The 15817-nt window shown below is 45.5% G+C and overlaps 1 protein-coding gene across 1 annotated transcript in view; it reads right to left on the bottom strand.

Annotated features, from left to right (window-relative positions):
• Positions 1–15817, bottom strand: part of DOCK11 (dedicator of cytokinesis 11) — a 147138-nt gene that overhangs the window by 112524 nt on the left and 18797 nt on the right. Inside the window, exons 8-13 of the mRNA XM_077771917.1 lie at positions 14369–14546; positions 13882–13961; positions 12447–12530; positions 8878–9018; positions 7641–7853; positions 2784–2840 (exon numbers count right to left, since the gene is read on the bottom strand). Coding sequence (XP_077628043.1) covers positions 2784–2840; positions 7641–7853; positions 8878–9018; positions 12447–12530; positions 13882–13961; positions 14369–14546 — 753 coding nt within the window. The remainder of the gene's footprint in view (positions 1–2783; positions 2841–7640; positions 7854–8877; positions 9019–12446; positions 12531–13881; positions 13962–14368; positions 14547–15817) is intronic.

Below are 15817 nucleotides of genomic sequence, written 5' to 3'. Positions count from 1 at the left end.
AAAGCTATGAATAAAACCCAAACCTGCGTTGTAACGCTACCCACCCTCCAAGACCCACGTTTTCTTAAAAGGTTTACGTTTTCTCATTAAAGGAGAACTTCATCGAGATACCGGAAGTGGGACAGAAACAGATGAAGGCACGTTTTGTACCAAAGACCTGTACCCAGGACATTCTGAGCAGGTCTAATGTGTATTTCCTTTCATACACGAGCAGCCAGAGATTCATTATTCCTGGGAGAAGTTGGTTCTGAATACAGTTGACCTTTCTACTCCCAAGATAAAAGCCCAGTGATGAAGAAGAGTCAATGCAATTAATTTAGTTAGGCACAGGCACTAGGAGATCACAAAAGATTAACGGCCCATAGAGTCTCAACAGGCTGTGAAATGCTGACTGGATCCTTATCCCTGGGGATGCAGAATGGTATCTGTATCGGGGAGATGTCCCCCCCACGCACACACACGAATTAGCACAGCTAACGAGCTGTGCTAAGAACGCTTCCCCCCTCTGGGCCTCAGCTTTCTCATTTATAAAACAAGGGAAAGGACCACATCGCTGATTGCCGAAGTGCAGATTTCGTGATCCAGAAACCTGGATGATTCCACGGCTTGCTGACTTTTAATGCCACCAGCCAAAGACAGCCAACACTAAAAACAATCGCTACCATTTAAAATATGCCAACATTTCACGAGAAGACTCATAGGCCTGATGTTTCAAATGTAGGCAGAACAAAAATCTCAGAATAAAGGGCAGCCCCTCGAATTGAATACGTTTCGCTTCCTACATTTGAACTGTTGTTTCTCCTGTCTTTCTTTTCTTATCAAGAGACAGGAGGAAATTTCAGCGCAGATCGGCATTTGGGAACTGTGGGCCTGGACTTCCCAGCTCTGACATTCTAGGGCTATATGTGAGGGCTGGAAATAAAGAACGACTATCGCCAAGGATACGGTGTCAACGAACAGATGTCGCCTCAAAGCCTTTAGCTCTTATTTTGATAAGCAGCCAGAAATCAGACTGTCACGTAAACAGAACATAAATGAAAAGGGAAAAGAGTCATGGTCAAGGGTAGCACGGGTACTCACATAGCATACGGTGTTTTCAGAATACACCGCATACTGAGAGAATAAGGTTTTCGCGAGGGTTTTAAGAACAGTGTTAAAAATACCAGTAAAAGGCAAATTTTACATGAAGCTGAAATATTCGCAAACGATCTTTATAAATACCTTTGCTGGGNCCGACGCGGGGCTCGAACCCACGAACCACGAGATCATGACCTAAGCGAAAGTCGGACGCTTAACCGACTAAGCCACCCAGGCGCCCCCCATTAGATGTTTTTATGTAACTTCACACATCTAGTTGCATGACTAACGGTTCCTCGTGTGTTTAGCATCGAATGTGGACAGCCAACACAGGGTCATGTCCAGGATGCTGAAAATAGACAGCATTACCTCTCATACAGTTTCTAAAACTCCCAATGCTTCTTTCAAAACAGATTTTCTATTTTTTTAATTTTTTAATGTTTATTAATTTATTTTGAGAGAAAGAGAGGGCGTGAATGAGGGAGAGGCAGAGAAAGAGGGAGAGAGAATCCCAAGCAGCCTCTGCACTGTCAGCACAGAGCCCGATGTAGGGCTCAAACTCACAAACCACGAGATCATGACCCGAAATGAGATCAAGAATCAGATGCTCGGGGCGCCTGGGTGGCACAGTCTGTTAAGCATCCAACTTCAGCTCAGGTCATGACCTAGTGGGTCACAAGTTTGAGCCCCGCGTCGGGCTCTGTGCTGACTGCTCAGAGCCTAGAGCCCGCTTCGGCTTCTGTCCCCCTCTCTCTGCCCTTCCCCCGCTCGCACTGTCTCTTTCACTCAAAAATAAACATGAAAAAAAATTAAAAACACAGTCGGACACTTAACAGACTGTGCCACCCAGGGACCCCCAGATTTTCTATTTTGTCACCGACTTCACATCTATTAGTCCCCGAGAGGTAGCTGTCACCATTGCTGCTTAGCCTCTTGTGTATGGCTGTGTCTGCAAGGTGCATTCTTAGGCCTAATTAATACAGCATGTATTCGTTTAGCTTGGTCGGCATGTGTTAAAATAGCGTGCGGTTCTCAAGTGGAATGGGATAAGCATTTTCAAAACTAGCTGTGCATCACGCCAGAGCAATTCACTCACAATTAATACTAATTGCCGCTGAGAGGAAGAAAATAAAATACTTCACTGCAGTTGAAGAGCTCCAGCTTTCAATGTGGGGACTGAGGATCCAAAATTTGGTTCTTTCCTGCATGTTCCATTTAAGGATGCGGATGTAGATGCACCCAACGTTATATACGTTGTCTTTTTTTTTTTTAATTTTTCAATGTTTACTTATTTTTGTGTGAGAGAGAGAGTGAGAGCATGAGCAGGGGAGGGGCAGAGAGAGAGAGAGGGAGACACAGAATCCGAAGCAGGCTCCAGGCTCCGAGCTGTCAGTACGGAGCCCAACGCGGGGCTCGAACCCACGATCTGAGAGATAATGACCTGAGCTGAAGTCGGACCCTCAACTGACTGAGCCACCCAGGCGCCCCGTAACGTTTTCTATGAATACGTGTGAAAGGACCACCTGATCCACTCTCCAGCTCAGCTCCTTCCAAATACATTATCTTCCAAATAGCCTGTTAGTTGGTTATGTCTGTTGTTCCAAGGAGCACCGGACAAATGAATTCAAATGGAAAAAGCCATCACTGGGACTACACCAAGTTTCATTTTGCTCTTTGGTATATTACCCGCTGTGTTAAGATCATGCGTTCCAGTTTTCCAAACATCTCAGACACATTATCTCATCTGCTCCGGAGAGAACACTCTATGGCATACAGGGAAGAGCAGAAAACTCCGTGTCAAGACCCTGAGTAATTCCCCCCAAGTCCAACGGCTCCTAAGGATCCCTGAGAACAGCAGATTCACCTCTGAATTCCCAAGCTGCAAGCAGGGAAGGAAGCAGTTAAAAACTGCTTGGGAGTCAAATTTCCTGGGTTGAAATTCTGGCTCTACCATGTATAGGTTTCGGCAAGTCACATCCTGTGCCCACGCCTCAGGTTCTCATCTGCGAAATGGGGATGGGGATGGCAATAAGCTATTCCAAAGATTTCCTGTACGGCTTCCATGTACCGCACGTTACGGATCCAGTTATTACTAGAGTGGCCCAAAGCACTGCAAGGTCACAGAACTTGATTTCTTTTTTCTTTTAATTTTATTTTGAAAGAGAGAGCACAAACAGGGGAGGGGCAGAGAGAGAGTGCGCAAGCGCGTGCGCATCCCAAGCAGGCTCTGCACAGTCAGCACAGGGACCGAAGCGGAGCTCGAACACGCAAACCGTGAGATCATGCCCTGAGCCGAAACAAGAGTCGGCCGCTTAACTGGCTGAGCCACCCAGGCGCCCCCTGAGCTCTGATACTCCCAGGAACACGCCGCTCGGGTGTGGTGAGACACCTGGCATCCGCTGACCCTGCCGAAGGTGTGCCGAGCAACACACTTTGAGTGCAGTCTCACACTTCGCGGCTGTCACCTAGCTGTCCCGGATGGGTTTTGTGCATTCTCTACATTCATCTTCAGAAAAGCCCTTGAATGCAGGCACTGCAATATACCCATTGGACAGATGGAAAAGCCAAGGCTTACAGAAGTTTATGCAGTGAGTGAGCGAAGGGGTCTGCAGCCCTGGCTGGCAGGCCATAAACACACAGGCCATAAACCCAGCCCAGGCTGCACTGCCTCAGCCCCGGAGGCCAAACATCCAACACGTCACACAATGAGGTGGGATGAGAACAGCAAGCCTGATTATTGTGACGGCTAATGTTCACTGAGCACCTACTATCTCTTTTCCCGGGACACTGAGCATCTCCCCACACGGGTGCCAGCAATGAGTATAAGACTTTGCAGAACTCTGACAGCAGCTAAGAGCACGGTGCTCCCACTTGGTTATCCACGATCACCATTATGGCCACCGTCTGATACCGGGCAAGCGCGGTGGGCTTTGAAACCGGCTAGACCCACTTTCAGGTCCTGTTCTTCATCTTCTAAGTCCTGGGATCCCAGGCAAGCTACTCCTGGATGGCTCTGTGCCTCAGTCTGCTCATCTGTAAAACGGGTATGGTCACAGTACCCACCTACTTTGCTGGGGTGTCGTGAAAATAAGGGACTTTGTAAAGGAGCAAGAGAAACACAATGGCGCCAAGACGTGCTTAAGTTGCTGTGTCAGCTGAAAAACCGACGAGCTGGGCTTTAGGCTCCGATCTGCTCACACCCAGTCTCTCTCTGACACAGCACTACTTCCTAGTCCTAAACAGGAAGAAGTTGAAGAACAAGAAAAAAAAAATTCTCCAAAATGAAAGATTTAACTAACTGGAGTCAATGACCACCTCCTGGTATCATCAGCAGATCTTAAAAGGGTGCAGGACGATAAAGCCATTGAGGGCCACTTCCTATCGCTGTCCCCTTCCCACCTCTCATGTATTCCTGAAGTCCGGTTAAGCCCCACCTCTTCCATGCCCTCCCCCCCCATGTTAACTCCCAAGCCCTGAGCCCTCCTCGAGTTCCAAATGCGGCTGCTACCACTGCATTTTAGACCGCGGTGTAGAACGCCAGACACTATCAATTGGGGTCTTTTAGCCAGACCTGGTTTCCAATCCTGCCTTCACCACTATTTGGCCATGTAATGGTGGCCCGCTGACTTCACCTCCCGATCTGCCCTTCCCTCACCTCACAAGACTATGAGGATTACATGAGACACAGGTGGAAAATTCTGGCATACCAGAGATATTGAAGAAAGAAAAAAAAAAAAAACTGTTGATTTTCTTCATGATTTAGATTACAGGTGGGATGACGCCCATGACCACAACTTAAACTCCATGCCTTGAACATACAAGGTGAGTATGGGGCAGTAGTACGGTAAATACGCCACTGGCTTCAAAGGACTTCTTGGATACGGTGCAGGAAAGGTTACACATAATTCCGTAGCAGACTCTTAAATACTTTTGTAGTGTACTTGCTCAATCTCTTTTTGTTAATGTTGGTTTATTTGTGAGAGACAGAGAGAGAAAGAGCAAACAGGGGAGGGGCAAAGAGAGAGGGGGACAGAGGATCCGAAGCGGGCCCTGCGTGGACAGCAGCGAGCCCGACACGGGGCTTGAACTCACGAACCTCGAGATCAGAACCTGAGCCGAAGTCGAACACTCAGTCAACTGAGCCAATGTAGGCGCCCCTTGCTCAATCTCTTTTAGAAGCATATGCTGCAGTGGTGAGTGTTCACATATGTGACAACTATCATCTGAGTAACAAAGAGGCAACAGAGGGAAAGACCGAAGAGGGAAGTAAATGTATGTGTAAAGTCTTCCTCCGCCATTTAGCAACCTGTACCGGTGAGCAGAGCCCTGAACGCAGGAACCCCTGATGCTTGGAGCGTATTCTAAGGACGTAACTCAGTAAGTGAGCTAACGTGTGCACATGCATGCTGAATGCAGTGTTATTTATGAACCCCCCAAATTACAAATATCCTGGTTCGCAAAGTCAGTGGGATACCAAATTAGCCTTTAACAGTGAGAGTGACCCAGGGGGCACCTGGCTGGCTCGGTTGGTTGAGCCTCCGATTCTTGAGTGCAGCTGTCATGATCTCCTGGTTCGTGAGTTTGAGGCCCACGTCGGGCTCTGTGCTGACAGCATGGAGGCTGCTTGGGATTCTTTCCCTCTCCCCCTGCCTCTCGGCCCTTCTCCAACTCGAAAACTCGTTCTCTCTCTCTCTTTCTCTCTCAAAAATAAACACTAAAAAAATAAAAAAGAGGGGCATCTGAGTGGCTCAGTCGGTTAAGCGTCCAATCTCAGCTCAGGTCATGATCTCACGGTTCGTGGGTTTGAGCCCCACGTCGGGCCCTGTGCTGACAGCTCAGAGCCTGGAGCCTGCTTCGGATCCTGTGCGCCTCCCTCTCTCTCTGCCCCTCCCCCTCCCTGGCCCTATCTTTCCTTCTCTCAAAAATAAATAAACAAACATAAAAAAAAAAAAAAAGAAATTCAGGGGCGCCTGGGTGGCTCAGTCGGTTAAGCATCCAACTTAAGCTCAGGTCATGATCTCATGGTTTGGAAGTTCGAGCCCCGCGTCGGGCTCTGTGCTGACACCTCGGAGCCTGGAGCCTGTCTCCGATTCTGTGTCTCCTTCTCTCTCTGCACCTCCCCCTGCTGGCACTCTCTGTCTCTCTCAAAAATAAATAAACGTCAAAAAGAAAAAAAAAAAAGAAATTTAAACTCTATGCCACATTTCAGTTTCCTCCAAGTTACAAAAGTCAAGAAGGAAGACCATCAATTCTGCTCTGTGTAACCTTATCTCCTGGCCTCCAGTGTGGTCAGAGGTCAAAATGCCAGGGACGCATCAGGCTCGCTGTGAAGGGGCTTCTTTGCACCACACAGGACAGAAGGGTACAGCATTGTGTATGTGACATAAACAGCTCCTTCCCGTTGCTTTGCAACCAGAACTCCTTGGATAAAGAGCCTTTATGCTCCATTAAAACTACCTATTCATGCGGGGTCGGCATGAACCCCGCCAACTCACAAACGAGGCTCCTAAATCCCAGACAACACGGGAGACTNTCGTCCGTGTGGGGACCTTTTGACACGGGGCTGCAGCCAGCCAGGGATTTGAGGGGCATTGACCTGACAGCACCTCAACCAGGGGTGTAGCCAAATAGACGCAGGGACCCTCGATGCTGTTCTCGAACCTTCCAAAAACAGAGCCTCCAATCTGTGACCATCACAAAACTTGCCCTGATGGTGGTTGACGTTTCATTCAGACGGGGCCCCTCCCTTCCGTGCCTAATGTCCTTTTCCTCAGGGGGGTCTGCTCAGAACTCCATTCTCTGCTCAGTAGTCAGGCTGCAGCCACAGGGCTCTCCTCTGCTCTGTAAAGCTCCGTACACAGTTCCTAAGCTTCCGCAAAGGGGTGACCTCTGCTTGGGTCCTAAGGAAGAATCTAATGGGGGGCACGAAACTGGCTCAGTCAGAAGAGCACATGACTCTTTACCCCAAGGTTGTGAGTTCGAGCCTCACACTGGGTGTAGAAATTACTTAAAAAAATTTTTTTTTTAATCTGAGGAAGGGGCTCCTGGGTGGCTCAGTCGGTTGAGCATCTGACTTCGGCTCAGGTCATGATCTTACGGTATTTGAGTTCGAGCGCCGCATCGGGCTTGGTGCTATCAGCGCAGAGCCTGCTTCAGATCCTCTGTCCCCGCCCCCTCTCTGCTCCTTCCCTGCTCACAATCTCTCTCTCTCTCTCTCTCTCTCTCAAAAATTAAAAAACAGGGGCACCTGGGTGGCTCAGTCAGTTAAGCAGCCAACTTCAGCTCAGGTCATGATCTCACGGTTTGTGAGTTCGAGCCCCGCGTCAGGCTCTGGGCTGACAGCTAAGAGCCTGGAACCTGCTTTGGATTCTGTGCCTCCCTTTCTCTCTGTCCCTCCCTTGCTCGTGCTCTGTCTCTGTCTCTCTCTCTCAAAAATAAATAAACATTTAAAAAATGTAAAAAACAACAACAAAAGAGACACCCATGAAAACATCCATCTGAACGGACAGAACAACCTAAGAGGGTTTCTGTTTCTTATTCTCAAGCCTGGAAGATCTCCCTACCTGCTTTATGTAGCGTAACTGGGATTCAGCAATTCCATGAATCAAAGACTCCGGTAAAGAGCCTCTCTGGGGTCCATCAGCGGCCAGCTGAGCGGAAGCACCCCACAGCATTTCACGAACAGATGGAGGATTCAGGTCTATGTGGAAGTCAGCTGAAATCTTACAGTTGTTCTTTATGTCAAATAAAGCGAGATTGATAAAAAAGGGTTCAACCTGGAACGAAAATGAGGGCATTTTGAAGCCAAGACTCTTCGGCGGGGTGCGGGATGGAAGCAAATGACAAGATGATGTTTTTATTCCTCGAGGTTCTGGGAGGAGCTTTCTTTTCGGGTGTCACAGTTAGCTACCAAGGCATTCGGACTCATTTGCATAGAAGAAAGAGTATTCTGAAATAACAGGCTATCAAATGTTAACTTTGGTCAGGCATAAATAATTTTACAAGTTACGTATTCTTTCAACGCGTCAAAATCCGAAGGCGCCTTTAAAGAACATCAATTGTTCTCTGAATAAAATGTGATTCTCTGTAGGTTTCCTGACATTACTGGAAAAGAATGCCAATATTGTAGAATAGACCTAAACCTTCCCTTTTGTTATGTTACTCGATTATACATCTAATAAGAGCTAATATCCATCAACATCAAATTATCTGACAAAAGCTTTGCCCCGTCAGCAGTTTGGGAAGGCGCGATTCCTCCCTACAGATGGCATTTGAGAGCCGGTCACAAAGAGAAATTTCGTGCCAAGCGGCATAAAGATTAACCCTTTATACGCAGAACGTCTGCTAGTGCATTTCAGCCACTTGGGAAGGGATGAACTCCTCATCGTGGATACGTTTCAAAGACAAAGCCGGAACCAAAAAAATAAAGACGAGCAGAAAATGCCGTCTCTTTGGTGATGTAAACATTTATAGTTTCAAGTATTTCTGGGAGACTCAAATGATCCGTGACGGCTAATAGTTAGAATTTCCCGTGAAGAACAAAATGAATTCACACTAGGGGAACGAGTGAGGCCAGCGGACTGCACGGGGACGCGCCGTGATGAGCAGCCGATAGAGGATTTTCCAGGTTCTGGGGACACGTCCCTTGTGAAGGTCAAGAGCCTACTCTACCTGCTATTTTGAATAGGTCGACGATGTTGGGGAATTTTCACCCCGTAAACTCGTTCTAGTGATAAAACAAGAAGAGCATTTCCTCAGTGCCCTGCCGTTAAGGGACGTGGAAGGGCAAGTCGTACGTACATTTGTGGCCGGTCCTCTTGCATGGTCTCCAACTTGACCCAAGATATTGAAAGTTAAATCATGGCAATTTACCAGGAAACGTTTATTGCACTTTTCCTCAAATGGCTTTATATCTGGTTCGATTCCTGAAAAGTCCAACCTCTACAAAACAGAGGAGAAGAAGTCGTTTTGTTAAAAATAGGATTCATAGGAATACAGGTCTTGAAGTGAAAACCACAGAATCCTACGATTCTCTAGCCACACTTCGTTTGAACTTTTTATTTTTTTCATTCAGTAAGCCTTTGTAGAGCTCTTACACTAAGGTTCAAACGCCGACAGAGAAATCCTAGAAGCAAATGACGAGACTCTGATCTTAGGCACTGGAAAAGTCACAGGTCTGTACTATGGCCGACAAAGCCCTATAGGACAGGAGTCCCTACCTCCCTCGACTCCCTCGACCCTACCCCCACACTCTGTTCCAGCCACACTGGCCTCCTTGGTTATCTCTCCAACACACCAAGTACACTCCCACCTCAGGGCCTTTGCACTTGCTGTTCTGTCAGTTGGATGCATGCCTTACTCCCTAATTACATTCATGCCTCCCACCAACTGGCACTTCCAGAGACCTTCCTTAACTCCCTATAGAGAACTGCACACTCTGACGTCTACATACTCCCTTTCCTTGATTTAAGTTTTCTAACATGACTTTTTTTTGTATGTACTTAGCTGCTATGGGCCTTCCCCACAAAACATACGTTCCAGGATGATAGAGATTTTTTTTTTTTTTTGTCTTTTACAAGGTATGCAGGTGGCAAAACTGCCACGAATGGCCATGAGAGGCATCCAAATAACACGGTGGTCCCTAACTTAGACAGATTCGGTAGACTGTGCTGTTATGAACTCAGCTGCGGAATAAAACTGAATAGCAGGGGTGGGGGAGGGTGCGTAGAGATGGTGAGCTCAGTGTGGGATGTGCTCAGTTGGAGGTGAGGTTACTAAGCAGGAACTAGACCCTGGGGACCACCTACTTTTCAATGATGAGCAGAGGGAGAGGCGTCAGCTTCGAAAAGTGACAAACAATGAGCTCAGCTTCTAACAGAGCTGGGGGCTGCCCCCTGGCTGCCAGCGACGTTTGTTAATTATAGGTATTTCCCCAAAAAAATGATTTTAAGTTTTAAAAACAGATACTGGGCGTCCAGGAATTCCTCTCGGCAAGGGACGAATCGGTCCCTCAAAGAGACGCCTAGAATCCTCCTCTTCAGCTCCCACAACGCAGGCGATGGGAGCCCATTCGTTCATTGGGAATATCCGAACAGATTTCACGTGGCATTCACAAATGGGAGGGGACGTATGGATTGTGGGGGGACTCACTATACCACAGGATCAGAGAGCCGGCCGGCGGGAGAGGACTCGGTGAATCGGAGTAGAATATACCGCCAGTGTAGACAGCTCAAGCCAAGAAACACAAGACTTTTTCTCAGCTGCCTGAGTAATTCAAGCCAGAACAGGTATTGTGCCGGAAGAGTCTTGGATAATTACAGCCGTTCCGACCTAGCCTGCCTCACGGACAAAACGTCCTCCTTAAAGGGGCCTAAGTAGGATATTCACACCTGAAAGCACCAGCCCCCTCCGCCGCCCGCCCCCGAGTCCATTTATCTACGAACCGAGCGCAAACGTGTGGGACTAGACAGCTCCCTCTTGAACACTTATCTGTGAAGCCAGCAGAGGCCAGCCATTGCCATGGAGATCAATTCTAATTTCCGCCCATTTATCTGCTCTCCCTTCGCTCTCACGGACCAAGTGGAATGTGAGGAGGAAAACTGGACTAGAGCACCCCAGCCCCCAAACCCCTTCCCTTCTGAGGCCTCCAAGTACAGTGGCCGGGACCCAGGGCCTTCCCCGGGTTTTCCAAGTTCCGGCCACCCCCTTCGGTCAGCCGGTGTGTCTTTATGCGCTGGGGTCAGTGGTGGAAAATCTCTCTCGAAACATTGTGCTGTGGTCAAAAGAGAAGGCTGATCGCAGAGCAGCGCACCCCGCCCGGAAAAGGTACGCAACACAGAGAACAGATTGCTCTGCGAGGACACTGCCTTCCCTAATCGACATTCAATTCAACGGTTTTGTGCTTCAAGGTGTCAGCGCCACAGTGAATTCTTCACTGACGACCATGGCTCACTGATAACGGCTTTCAGGCTTGANTCGTGAGTTCAAGCCCCGCATCGGGCTCTGTGCTGATAGTTCAGAGCCTGGAGCCTGCTTCAGATTCTGTGTCTGTCTGTCTGTCTCTCTCTCTCTCTCTGCCCCAGCCCAACTTGTGCTCTCTCTCAAATGTAAACAAACATTTATAAACAGATAGATAGATAGATAGATAGACAGATAGATAGATAGATAGATAAAAACAAACTTAGGAAAAAAAGAAAGAAAAAAGGAGCTAAAACATTTTTTTTAAATTTCCCCCCCAAATAATTTTATTTTTTCTTGTGGCATTTTTACTTAAGGAAAAATGTCTGCATTATTTATAGTCTATACATTTTTCCCATTTGAAACTTAAAAAAAAAAAATTTAAATCGTTCAAAGCACAAACAATAAAATCAGTCTTCCCCAAATTATATTTTTATGATCCATTTTCACTAAGAAAAAAATAAATTCTTACATAAAGCAAACTTTCAGGCTTCAAAAAACATCTCCAAATTATCTCATGTAGAAAAAAGTGGAAAAAGAATCTGTCTTTCCCCCAAATAATTTAATTTTCTCGTGAAATATGTCAGGAAAAATATTTGTAGGGGTGCCTGGGTGGCTCGGTCGGTTAACGTCAGACTCTTGGTTTCAGCTCAGGTCATGATCCCACAGTCCTGAGATCGAGCCCCACAGCGGGCTCTGCGCTGAACGTGGAGCCTGCTTGGGATTCTCTCTCTCATTCTCTCTCTCTCTGTCTCTCCCCCCTCTGCTCCACACTCTCTCTCTCAAAATAAACACATTTTTAAAAAAGAAAAGTATTTCTAATACTTGCATACTGTTGAATTTTTCCATTTAAATAAATCAGCATTTCAATGAGAAAATATGGACTTAAATACGAACTGCAGATCTTAGTACAAAAAGGTGCCTCACTCTCATGAAAGAGGTTAAAATACACAAATGCACATAAACGGCCACATCCCCACAGTACCTTCCCCTTGAAGTGGGATTAAAACAAGCATGAACATCGGGAGCAGAAAATCAATCACACTGGTGTTCCTTCTACCGCAGATACCTGCTGCCTCTAGATCACACTTGAATTTAATGGGTTTATAGAGCATAGGAACCATCTTTAAGGGTTCTTTTATTTATCGCTTTTGAGGAGTGAGATGAACTAAAAAGAATACAGGGAAGGAGAAAAAAGAAAACGTGTACTCAGTCTCAGGCTATTTGCATATGTGACAGTCCTCTTGAGGAAGTTAGCTGTTCAGCTACCTGTTCAAAGCGAGCATGACAAATCGGAAACAACAGGTACGGCCCGGCGGTACAAAACACCAGCGGTTTCAACATTTCACAGATGTTGTTTACCTGAATAAGCGATCATTCTATGATTATTTAAAGAAATAGGTGACTGGTACCTGGACTTCCGAATCAAAGGAAAACAGATTCTGTCTTCCGTCCCCTCTGCTGAGTTTATTTAGCTGCTCGGTTTCTCTGCCATACTGAAATTAAGAATACACACACAAAACATTACTTTGTTTCCTTCAAAACAGTATTCAATAACATTCAAATATCGAGTCTGGGTGGGGCGCCTGGCTGGCTCAGTTGGGAGAGCGGGCAATTCCGGATCTCAGGGTCGTGAGTTCAAGCCCCATGGTGGGTGTAGAGATTACTTTAAAAAAAAAAAAAAAAAATACTTGGTCTGTGAAACTACCCTTTGACAGATCTTCGAAAATATACTATTCCCCAGTTCCATGTAACTTAAAACATATTTAGAAAAAAAAAGAAAGTGCTGGGTGAGAGTCACCATCGCTACAACCCATGATAAGCTATAGATCGAGTTCTTATACCTTCTATGTGCCTCTCATAACATCCAGAATCTTGATCAACCCACTGTAGTACAAAAAAAGGAATATCAGATATTTGAATGCAAAAGAAAAACAAATGACAAAACACTATCTTCCCCACAACCACGGTGCCAGCCATGGGGTAGGACACACAAAATTTGATTCCATCACTTATAGCCTGGAATGTCAAAGACTCAGAAAGGACACATTAAGCTCTACAAAACCGTAGAAAACCTAAATCAGCGTGTTCCTCAGTCTTGGAAAATATACGTGAAGTTTAAGAGAAGGGAATTTTTTTTCTTCTAAGAGACGCATACATTTTAAGCAGAAAAAAAAGAACTATGCTGGTGTCATTTAGTAGTCCAGGAAGGGGAATCGAGTGAAACTATCAATGGGTTTAATGAGGATTTAAATGAATGAATGGGGTATATAAGCTTCTGCTCTACTATAGTTTAGAGTCCATAGAGTAAAATATGTAATCTACTGTGATAGGTATGATAATCAGCTCTACGCTTTCTAAATCAGTTCATTTCAAACTTCAAAGAGTGCAGTAATTAACGCAAATGACGTCTGGTCACCAAAATCTTTCTCTGATGAAATTATTCATATACGTATATGTATGTATTTACATACAGACAGAGTACGTGATTTTCACACGAAACTAACATATGCAGATCATTAGACTGAATATCGCGTTCAATCTGCGTCAACAGCCCCTTGAATGAAGAAAATTTATTTTATGAATGGCATTAATAAAGTCACAAAAATGTAAAAGTGTAAAAGTACCTTCTGTCATCTAGGGGGGAAAAAATGTTCCACACTGGTCGTAGGCCCTCATAACTCTGACTGTAGGAATGTAACTTTTCTCTTATAATCTCTACCTCTTTCACTAATTGCTGTGGGTTTTAACTCCGAAATGACATTGCCAAATGGAATCCAGCATTACAGCTAAGAGCTAATCCTGCATTGTCTCAGTTGAAGGCGAGTTGCCAGAAGAACGATGTACCTTCATCAGTTCCGGATGCATGCTCCTTTCCAAGCTGGCCATGATGTTCTCGGCTTTTCCTTGGCTGCTAGTTTCATCTTCTGCAAAAATTCATTAAAAGCAGATGTTCTAAACCATGCAGACCATTACTAATCACCTAACAAGAATATCCTAACTATCTCTCCCAACCCGTCTCTCCTACTAGATTTACTGCAAAGGATTTTGATTATGAAAGCATAGGGAAAACTTTAATGGGCTTTTGACAATCTGCCATGAATTCCCTATCCGTTTTAGTCTGGTTATATTTCATGTGTCAGAGCCCATGCAGCTTCAACGCTTCGAAAAAAAAATAAAAAAAGGAAATCTATCAACCTCCACAGTCACTTTTAATGAGGAAGTAGGGCAACCTTCAAGATTAAGAGTTCTATATTCACCCTACACAAAGGACATTCCCACGGAGTAAAGATAAGAGTTCTACCTCGATAATGAATCATTTAGAAATTCTGACCTTGTGTGGTTTCTACTGTCTCCTTTTTCTCTTGCACTAAACTGTCGGTATTGATCTGAATAATCTTTTTCAAAGTTAGCAACCATTCCTCCATTTCCTGTTCAGTTTCAGCAGCCAGATAATGGCTATACTTATCTAACATCTTGAGTTCGAACGCATGACGCCGCATTTTGGGGCACTAGAGAAAAAAAGAAAAGGAAAAAGCATAGGTTCGGTTCGTTTAGTTACCCTTTCAACATTAGATGTCGTTAGCGTATTTAGGTTTACCGCTGCTCAGCACGTATGTACGTCAATCCCGTCATGAAAGAATTGCTTCTTGCAACAAGAAATAGAAACTCCCAGATGATGAATGACCATGTCGAATGTGCCCTTTCTATTCCCCTCTATGCTGGGCGCAGTGGTTTATGCACAAAGCTGGCATAAGATATTATTTGTTTGCTTGATTTTTTTTTTTAACGTTTATTTATTTTGAGGGAGAGAGAGAGACAGAGTGCGAGCAGGGCAGAAGCAGAGAGAGAGGGAGACACAGAATCCGAGGCGGGCTCCAGGCTCTGAGCTGTCAGCACAGAGCCCAACGCAGGGCTCGAACCCACGAACTGTGAGATCATGACCGGAGCCGAAGTCGGAGGCTTAACCAACGGAGCCACCCAGGCGCCCCATAAGATACTACTTATTGACTATTATCATTTAAGGCCTTTTTTTCCCATCTTTCCCATCTAGAGAAATGATCTACCACCATCAATAAGCAAATGTGTTTAACTCTTCCTACCCTGCTTACAGTTTCTTGGATATTTACAGATTTTCAAAATCAGCCCTTGAAAACAAGCTCAAATGTGGTTCGAAATAAACCTGGCACTTGCTTTACAGCGCACCATAAAACGAGGTATCGATACCTAGTTCACATTACCGTGCATAACATGAAATGCACCACAATCGCATAAAAGAAGATGACAGTTGATTCACATTAAATTGTGGCCCTCAGCAAAAGTTAAGGGAATGACCTACACCAAATACTAGCACAGAAGGAAAATAAAAGCCTCCTCCACCCCTCCAACATGAGGACACATGCTTTCACATTACCACCTTCTCTGTCATGACAAAAGAAATGACCCACTCCCCCCCCATACCTCAGCATTAATTTCGAGAAAGGTTCATGAATCAATAATTTTCCACTACGTGCTCATCATTCAAGAAGGAACCCAGAAAATTCCTCCTCCTCATCTTCAAAGGATGGTAAAGGATGAAATTAAACGGCTGTAGCAAGTCATAAAGATTTATAGATTTGAAAATATTTGGGAGGGGGAATCATAAATGCAAGGAGAAAGCAGAGGCTGGGAACATTGTAAAGGAAGGTCATTCTGGACTGGAGCTAATTGAGAAAATCTGAGAATCACGTACCTTCTTTCTTCCAGTAAGATGAGAAAGCTGTAGCTTCCTATATATAGGTAT

The sequence above is a fragment of the Crocuta crocuta genome, unplaced genomic scaffold, assembly GCF_008692635.1.
Source record: "Crocuta crocuta isolate KB4526 unplaced genomic scaffold, BGI_CrCroc_1.0 scaffold1269, whole genome shotgun sequence".
Lineage (NCBI taxonomy): Eukaryota > Metazoa > Chordata > Mammalia > Carnivora > Hyaenidae > Crocuta > Crocuta crocuta.
The sequence above is the reverse complement of the archived record's forward strand: the minus strand, read 5'-3'. Positions and strand labels throughout refer to the sequence as shown.